Below are 9,973 nucleotides of genomic sequence, written 5' to 3' on the forward strand. Positions count from 1 at the left end.
ATTAAAATAACCACTTTGCTGGTAGAAACTGACATCAAAATGAGATGAAATCAGTGAACATGCCAAGCCTCCCAGCTTTTTCAGGACACTCATCGAGGCACCACACACCACAAGTTGATAAAGCTTACCAAAAGCTATCAATCAGTTACATCACCACTCACTAAAATTTAATACACTTGAGAGGGATTGTAGTTGCTGTTTGTTGGGTTACCTGGCCTTGGATATTTTAGAATATAAGCCTTTGTAGTTTATTATTTCCAGAGGCAAGTAAAGACATCCGATAAAAGTTTATGGCTTAAAGTCCATCACCAAGGCCGGTTTTACACAGGCTGCATGCAAATGATCCCAGCACGGCTTTCTTTTTTTTCTTGTGGATGAGTTTAACAATAATAGAAGACTTCTCAGAAGAAGCTCTGTTGATCATCATAAGGAGTTACATTGGTTCATTTACTAAAACCAGCCCTTCTGTGTGTGCTGTTCAGTCCTAGGATTAACGTCTAAGAAAAACTTCCTTTTTAAAGTTTGATGGTTTTAAAGGGTCTGTTTTTATAAATGACAACATTATTAAAATATTCTTCTATCCAAGAAGCAGATCTAATCCTTTTCAGTGCTGCTGTGAATTAACTCATGCTTATATGGTTTCATATGCATAAAATGCTTTAAAAAGACTAGAGGTTTCCTTTTCACAAAAACTTAACCAAGATTTTGTCAGATTAATTAATTAATTATCACTGGTTAGGAAGGTTACTGAGATCCCTATTGTTAAGGTGAATTGTTTGTCATTTTTATGTTTACCATTTGTACATAGTTTTAAGGGATTATTTCTGTCCTCCCCTCCCCAGATCCTTAAGATTCTGGGAGGGGGGCGGTAGTGTTTTTTATCACAGGAACACCCTTGTGAAGGTCTGTTTGATGTGGGGAACAACACCTATGATCAGTTTTAATAATCGCGAGGAGTCCTCTGAGTACTGTCCAATCCACATGTTGTTCAGTGCTCGAGCATTGTGTCCACTGTATCTGATATCTTTATGTTTCATAAAGACTCATTATGAGACTCATTGTTTTTCAGCTCCAGTCAACACAAAATACTCTACAATGACAAACACAGCAACAGACTTTTTAGCGTTTTATTAAATCTAAAGGACAGTTGTATCCTTTTCAGTTCAGATCCTTCACTTTCACTTAGTGCCTGGCTAAAACACTTCTGGCATTTTTAAGAGTGAATCCTATACTTGTATTTTCAGGTCTTCAGAATTACTTTATACCGTTCTACATTAATCTTTCCCTTTATGACTAGTCTCCTGGTCCATATTGTGGAAAAACATCCCTACAGTGTGGTGTTGCTGACACTGCGATGACTGTTGGGATAATAATAATAATGAAGTGATGCTCACACAAGCTTTTTGGAACTGTGGCCATCTGACTAAAGGATTTCACCTTTACTGTTGGAGACTTTTTAAGGGCTTTATAGGAAACTCCTCATGGGCTGTGATACAGGGAGGATTGGCTTCCTACCATCCATAAAAAAGAACAAATATTTCCACAAAAGGATTGCTGGGATGCCTATCACATTGACAGTGATTCCTGGTTGGTCACCTGATGAAGGCCCTTTGCCACAAAAAACTGTGTATAGCTGAGGAGCAATACCAATGTTAGTAAACAATTCACTCAATCTCATGGCTCAGTTTTTCACTCTGACATACATAATGAGTTGTGAAACTTTATATAGTTATATCCCATTAATTCAGTGAGGCACAGGTGGACTCAGATCAAGCATCCCGTGGATCATTGTTAGGAAAGTGTGCAAAACAGTCCAAAAACAATGATCTTTGCTTTGTCATTGTGGAGTTTTGGTTTGTCGGTTAATATGGAAAACATTAAGTATATACATTCCAAGGTCAATTTAGGATCAAATAAAATGTAAAACTTAAATTGAATGCAAATTGATTGAATTAGATGTGTGTGCATGTATCTGTGTGTGTGTGTCAGGTTTTATAACACATATTTTAAAAAGTAAGAACAAAAGTGATGATCTGCAAAATAACAAAGAGGAGCTTCAATCCCTTGTGCTATAGATTTTTGCTATCGATATTGCTGAAGATATGGGGTGGAGCTGGAGAAATGCTTTACTTGCACAGTACAAAGAGAGAGGTTCAGCTGATTCAAAACTCGTGTGTTTCTGCAGGGGCAGCAGCTAATGGACTTGGAACACAAGTTAACTGTGGCCAAGGAAGAACTGGAGAAGACTGCGCTGGATAAGGTGAATAACACAGGGGACGGGGTGTCGCCGATGAGCGATGATGAGCGAATGAATAAATTATGTGAAGTAATATTAGTCTGCATAAAGACCTTTTTTAAAGAGTGGATATCTAATGATGAAAGTAAGTGCAGAAGTTTAATAGCATGGTTGTCATAGCAATTTTCCCATCACAGTGTTGAGCTTCAACACATTGAACACATGCACCAGATTTATTTTGTGGAGGCATTATTATTATTATGGATGTGCTAAGTTGAATGAGTGAAAATTGCACGGGGAGAAAAGAGCTGATAAAGGTGATATTAACATCAGTTAAGCCTGTCTATTAGTATTGATGAAAAGCAAATTATTTTTAAATACACATTACTTCATATTGCTCTATTGACTTCTTAATCTTTACGTCTTGCCTAACGATGCCTTCTAGCTTTTCTGAAATCACTTTAAAGGATGTGAGCAAAATGGCTCTAATGCTTAAGTAAATTTCTCATGTGGATGCAAGGCAGTGTGAGTGATTCAGAAACCGTCTTGTTTGTGTGTAATCTTGTTTGGGGACAGGAGTCTCAGATGAAGGCGTTGAAGGACACAGTTCACATCTGCTTCTCAGCCGTCCTGCACAACCAGCCCAGCAGCAGTCACAGATTTCCCACCTCCCCCACCCACTTGTTCAGATACTCATCGCTCATCAACAGCTCTAGAGTCACCTTTCAACAGCCACATGCCAAGGTAATTCAGAATTCATTGCAGAGCTCCTTTATTTTATTTCATGTTTTTCAAAAAGATGAACTAGATATTGTAAAATACAACTTAAGAAATAAACATCTAAAAATTAAAACAATACTACAGCATTGAGTTGTCCAGCTAAGTTAATACCATCTATTAAAGTTGCAGATGGGCTATACTGATAATGTTTGCTGCCTAACTCCAACATTAACCTTGTGTTTTATTATTAGCCATAGTCACTAGCTGCTACTTTAATGATAACTTAACAGATGGCTAATAGTATTTAAATGGCTAACGTCAATGTGTGCACTGGTCAAGATTTATTATAACTGTTTAATACTTAAGTGATGCAAATCTTCTCAAAATTCTTCATTAACACCGGGATGTCAGTCGTTAAGATGCTTTGCCAGATTTGTTGTGCTACTCTTCATTTGTTCAGCTGATAGTGAGGGGAGGGGCGGTGTGCAGGCACCTGCAGTGTGTCATGTAGAAGAGGTGAAGATTGCACCGTTGCTGTCATACTCTTACAAATTAGTCTCCTACCCTTTAACAATTTTTAATATCGATTGTGTGTGAGTATCAAATTTCTTGAAAATCCTACTCTGTACATATGCTAGTTCCAAGTTCAACAAGTTCCTTCACATTTGCAGATCTTTTCCCCCACTATTATCCATTACCATTATTATCATTATTACCATTATTATCCATCCTCATTGCTGGAATGATTAATAGTGCCAACTTTCAGTATCCTACTTTTAATTTTTACTAGTGCATGTTTACTTTTCTTGATTTTAAACTCCCTCAAAAAACATTAAAACAGTCAAGAACACTATTACACTAAGAAACACTAATACCTAATTATGGGAAGTCATATATAAATCTATATGAAAAATTACTGCATTTAATTGCTTGCATTTTACATCGTCTGGTGAGGAAACTTGCACTTACAAAAACATTATTATTATTCTTTTCATATTTTCATTTTTTATTTTTTCCTGATTTTGATGCTAATCAACCCTGATCTTTGTCAGTTGTTCTTTTATGTTTTGATATGAATTCAGTCCTGACAGAAGTTATAAAATCAAACTGCTAGATCAACTATCTGTGCTACTCTGAGACTTTCAAAACAGATTTTAGTACAACATGGTCTTGAAAGTATATTTTAAGCTTCCACTTTTGCTATTATAATTCAACCAGAATCACAGTCTTCTAATGAGGTAATGGTGCTAGTAGTTTTTACACCTATAATCAAAAGAAATCAGAGCAACAACATTTGTAACATGGAGCTATGTTCTAATCATGGCTGATTGCATTGTTGGAACGATTTTGTCCCAAGGCAGCTTCATTCACAGTAGTCTTGAATGAATAATTCAGGCTGAATACAAAATGTAATTCTACGGCCCTTTCATGTTACCAGAAGCATGACCAATGGGCCTTTTTCACAGCTGACATTTTGACTTGCCATATCAGGAAAGGCGCAGGTGTAATTAATACCATTAACAATGGCTGTGCTCCATTTAAGTACATCACCAGACTGTGTCAGAGAGACAGTATGCAAAATAATAGTGCCCTGCAACATGCCAAGCAAAGGAAAGTGCAATTGTTGTTTGGGGTTTTTTCAGTCTTATTAGTTACATCAGTTGTTGCATGGGTTTCCTGTAGATATACACTGGGGGATATAATTATTTAATCCCCTGCAGAATTTGTAAGTTTGCTCACTTTCGAGGAATTGAACAGTCCCTATTCTTATGGTAGTTTTGTTTTAATAAAGAGAGAGAGATTATCAATCAGAAATCCAAGAAATAAAAACACTTCCCATAAAAGTTGCAAATTACAAATTTGCACTTCAGTGAGTAAAATAAGTATTTGATCCCCCACAACTCAGTCAGAATTCTGTCTCCCACAGATTGGCTATGTGCCCATCTGGCCTGCACAAGGCTAGAATGGGCTACCAGACCATCAGCAGAAGCTTGATAATAAGAGGACAACTGCTGGTGTGATTATTTAGAAATGGAATAAATTTAAAATGCCCTTTGTCTGAACGTCTCTGCAAGATCTTGCCTCATGGGGTGAAGATGATCGTGAGGAAGGTAGTGGGTCAGCTCAAAACACTATGCGAGGAGCTTGTTAACGATCTGAAGGCAGATAGTTCCTCACTACGCCATGACGGATTGAAATCTTGCAGTGCCAGCAAGGTCCCCTGTTCAAGAAGGCCAGTCTGAAGTTTGCCAGTGAACATCTAAATGATTCAGAGAAGGCTTGGGAGAAAGTGCTGTGGTCAAATGAAACCACAGTCAAGCTCTTTTGTATCCCACTGTGTTTGGAGGAGCAAAAAAAGACGCACATTTAGGTTATGGAGTGGCCTAGCCAGTCACCAGACTGCCATCTTATAGAAAAACAGGGGATCAAATCAGTATTTTCCCCACTGTGATATGTTGATTTACAGTACAGTCCATGTAGTGTATCTGTATGTAATGAAAATGGCTTAGACTTTGTCTTACAGTATGCAATCAGTTTGATTGTCAGTCCGAACACAAATATTACCGTTTCTTCAGAAAAGTAGGATAAAAATGAGATAAGTTTGCTTCGCAGAGCCAAAAGTAAAGTGGAAAGAAAGTTGGATTTGGGATATGCTTCTGTAATGGTGCAGTATAATTTTCCCTCTGACTTTCCAGATAAGATAAAGCCGGCTGCAGTTTTTTGCCTCTTCCCTTTGTGTAAACACTTTCAAATTGAAATTCATTTCACACAGAAACTTAGTGACATCATGGAATATATATAACTCTGTGCCAAAATATTCACCTCACCGCACATCAGAGCACGCATAATGCACTGTCTGCAATATGAATTTAAGAGTTAGGCGATTATTACCTTCTTTTCAAGTGGCTATTTGTCAATCTGATGCCCCGAGTATCACTCTCTAGAGAGAAATAGCACAGGAAATAATTACTACCAAATATAACAGTTGGGCAAACACACTTCCAGAGGTTGTTCAGAATAATAACATGTCTAAATCAAGCGGCAGTCTAAATAGTTATGTCAGTCTTTGTATTCTGTTCTATAGATTTTGAAGAAAAACACTACTATTTTAGGGTTTTTTGGATGTTGGACTTGTTCTATATGAAAATTATTAACTCAATGTGACACAGTCTTTGTTTGGAGCCTCTTAAAGTCAGGGTCACAGCAGACTCAACTAAGGGCTCAGGATTTAATCCTTTTTAGGAGTAAAACAAGGTGACTTCCAAGAGGATTCATTCTACAAGTAAGATTATGCTTTCGGTGAGGATATTGTGTCTTGTTTTCCTACTGAACCACATTTTAAGACTAATGACAAGTGTCAAATTGCAGTTGTATTTTGTTCTTTAAACATTCCTACAAGTATTTTTGTGGCTCTGTGCACAAGAAAAACCCCCAAAAGATATATAAATCACATACAGCTGAATATACAGATCGCTTTTATTTCTTGAAAATATACTTTTTTATTACCCATGGCTGTTTTACCCCCTATCAAGCAGTCATGTCAACTTCAATCAGAGATTGTGCTAGTTCTGATTTCTGAAAAGCAGTCGCTGCAGTCACTTTGAAATCATCAAGTCGGCCACAGCGCTGCTGTGTCTTATCTGCCATGATACTGGTGAGCAATTCTGGCTTTAAGAGGCTTTTCTCTCCTCAAAGCAGTCACAATTTACTCTGTGTCTCTATCGTGGGTGCCTAAGAGATTTGACATGCCACTTAGAGGATTTTTTTTTAATCATGCTTCAGTAATACCATCCACGCCAGTGCCATTGCAGTACCTTTGCTGTGGCATCATATAAAACAAGATTCTATAATTGACACTTCCTGTTTACACCCTCCTTGGTCAAAACAAAAGGATCTCATCTGACTATGGATTCGCCCATATCTGCCTTTCAAACATACAGCCCAGTACATTTAAGTACAGGAGCAAAATCAGCTTCATACAAAAGAAAAGACAAGTACAGGAATTTCAAGAAAGGTGTGGGTTGATTTTTTTATGCTAATGAAGTTTTTACTTCCCCCTTCATTAGCATAGAAATAGCAGCACTTCACTTGTGAGCAGTTGCTGGCTTCATTATCTCCTGTTGCTGTTGTACACTTGACGGGCTGTCTGATAAATCTCAGCGTGCCCTCACAGTGAAAATTACTGGGGTGCTCCATCTGTCCACTCCGCCTATATATGTAGAGGTGGGTCAGATCCCATTTAATTCAATGCCAAATTTAACTCATATTACGCAATAAGAAAAAAAAACACATACAGTAGCACTTACAGGGCATAAAAGAGCCAAATGTTCCACAGCTGAGGAGACAAATGTCGAGAACTTAGCTCTAAGAATAATTTAGCATTCCTCATTGTTGTATCTAACAGCATGAAATCACTTGGTTAGTGTAATTGTTATTTATTTTACCCTAGGTTCTTTTGTAATTTTGAGGCATGTATAAGATTGTCTTATTGTAGCTTAGAAGTGCAATACATAAAATAACTTATTCTAGAAGGGATCCCTGCTGTTTTGCAGCTGTTTCAAGTCTTTCATTTCCTCAGCTTACTCTTAATCTTTTAATCCATGTAAAGCAGAAACATGTGTCACTCCAAGAGACAATCTGTTATTGAACAACCAACCAAATTTGAATGTTTGGGCGATTGTGGCTCAAGAGTTGGGCGTTCGCCTTGTAATCGGAAGGTTGCCGGTTCGAGCCCTGGCTTGGACAGTCTTGGTCGTTGTGTCCTTGGGCAAGACACTTCACCTGTTGCCTACTGGTGGTGGTCAGAGGGCCCGGTGGCGCCAGTGTCTGACTCGAACAAAACTTTGTAAAACCTCCTGGGGATGGTCACATTTACATGCTGGTGCTCATTACCAATGAGGTTCTTCGCAATATCAATCCAGCTCTGCTCTAAATAAGAAGAATACATTAAAAATAAAAACATTAAAAAGACCTGCTACACTATCAAGGTATAGGCATTAGTTGGTATAGGCATATCCTACAGGAATCCAAGTGCTAATGCCCTTGAGTATTTAAACAGGTTTCTGTTATGGGACAGGTCATTCATTCTAGGGACGCCTGGCGATTGTGTGATTCTGACCCACTCAGAAAGAAAACAAGTCTAATGAAAAGCAACTTAATTGTGTCAGGGCCAACTCATTAGTATGCTAAGTTTAAAAACAATTCCTTACAGCAGAGTACACTGACAGCATAATGGTGTACTGTTGATTAATTTAGGAATGTCTACAAAATAGATCTATCCTAAATACCTTAAATAGTGTATGTTTATTCCGTTAATTAAAGAAATGTGAATAGTTCTGAAAAATACACTATAGAGTATGCTGAATGCTATGGATGACCAAGGACGGTATAACTTTGCATTATGTGAAAAATTACAAAAAAATAGCACCAAAGAAATCACATATAATCACATATCACATATAAAGAGATCACATATATTCAAACGCTTGAATTTCATCAGCACATTTATACTAAATTATGCTTTGTGTTGTGAAACCTAAAGTGCTTAAGTGCAGGGATGTTTGTTCAAGCACTCTGTGACACCACTTTGAGTGCCACGCTCGTAGTTTGAGTTACCGTAATGGGCCTTAAGCTCTGTTAGACACCACAGATAAGACTCTCTCAGACCCTGCCTGACACACACACACACACACACACACACACACACACACACACACACACACAAAGCTCTTCTTGCTGGTGAAAGATTCATTAGTGTGAGGATGCAAAGATCAGCAGGATTGAAGTGGAAGTTGCTTCATATTTAACAGTCTTGGGGAGAGAGCCAAGTCTTGTGGTCTGATAGTATGCAATTTTCATCAAAGTAATGGGAGATGATGTCTTAGATGCTCAGAGTACTGGGCTGGAGGAAAATCAGGCATTTCATTGCCCTGCTCTAAGCGCTTACTATTTACTTTTATGATTGTTTCCTTGTCTATAAAAATTATACAGGATATCCATCTCTCCCAGGCAAAGACTAGACAGTAGCGAGCTGACAATCCAAAAACTGCGATAGAATCAAATTTGTGTTCTACAAAAGGAAAAAAAAGACCCAAACAATGTTGCCAAAAACCCACTTAGGTAAGTTAATCTCAATAATAGTTGCAAATAATCACAACTCAGCATATTTGTTTGTGTTCTTTAACAGTCACTGTTCAGCTTTCTTTTCACCTTTTGCTTAATTTCACTCCATGTTTGGTTAAAGGCAGGCTCACAGTGAGCACCACTGAAACCTTTATCACAGCAAGCTTTATTAATAATTGAATAAATATATTTCTATGTATATCCAGATGCCTTCAGAATGATATAACTCATGTATGTCCGTGGCGTTATAACAGAATACGCTACAAAATTAATCAATTCAAATTGGTAATAAGAAATAATTTGTTAATTAGTATCTCTTTGTTGTAGAACTGTTTGCTAGCATCAAATTAACATGCTATGAAAGTTTAACAACTTATCAAATAATATGATATGTAGTATTGTAATATTATAAATGGTGGTTATTATGAAGTGTTACTTGGAAAACTGCTGCTTTTAAGCACTAAGGCTCTGCTGAAAAGTCAGGGGCCTTATGTAGAGACAAACAGATGGTAAGAATGGAAAGTGTGGCTGGTTCTGACAGATGCTGTCAAAAGTTGGGGAATTGTGTATGAAATGTTCACCCAAATGTGGTCACTTCCACAAGTAATGTCAGTTCTCCTGAACCTGCCTAAAAAGATGTTGCTTCAGCTGACACAATAAGAATGGCGTTTGACATTGACAGGTTAAGATTGCTTATGTTCATCTTGCAACTGTCTTGCTTTACGCTCTCAAGAGACCACGTTTGACCCAGTTAAAGTGCACTTGTCTTGTGCAGAAGACTAGCTGCAGAAGACAGTCAGACTTTGGGAGAAAGATCTGGTATAACAAGCCTAATTAATATTTCAACCCTTGCTCCTTACCAGACAAAATGGCATGATGAGTGAAAAGATGGTG

At 37.7% G+C, this 9,973-nt stretch overlaps 1 protein-coding gene across 1 annotated transcript in view; it reads left to right on the forward strand.

Annotated features, from left to right (window-relative positions):
* The window catches only part of luzp2 (leucine zipper protein 2), a 144,443-nt gene that overhangs the window by 122,426 nt on the left and 12,044 nt on the right, over positions 1–9,973 (forward strand). The window contains exons 8-9 of the mRNA XM_005749629.2: positions 2,186–2,260; positions 2,813–2,980. Coding sequence (XP_005749686.2) covers positions 2,186–2,260; positions 2,813–2,980 — 243 coding nt within the window. The remainder of the gene's footprint in view (positions 1–2,185; positions 2,261–2,812; positions 2,981–9,973) is intronic.

This window comes from Pundamilia nyererei, unplaced genomic scaffold (assembly GCF_000239375.1).
Source record: "Pundamilia nyererei isolate P.nyererei 1_Seehausen unplaced genomic scaffold, PunNye1.0 scaffold00251, whole genome shotgun sequence".
NCBI classification, from domain to species: Eukaryota; Metazoa; Chordata; class Actinopteri; order Cichliformes; family Cichlidae; genus Pundamilia; species Pundamilia nyererei.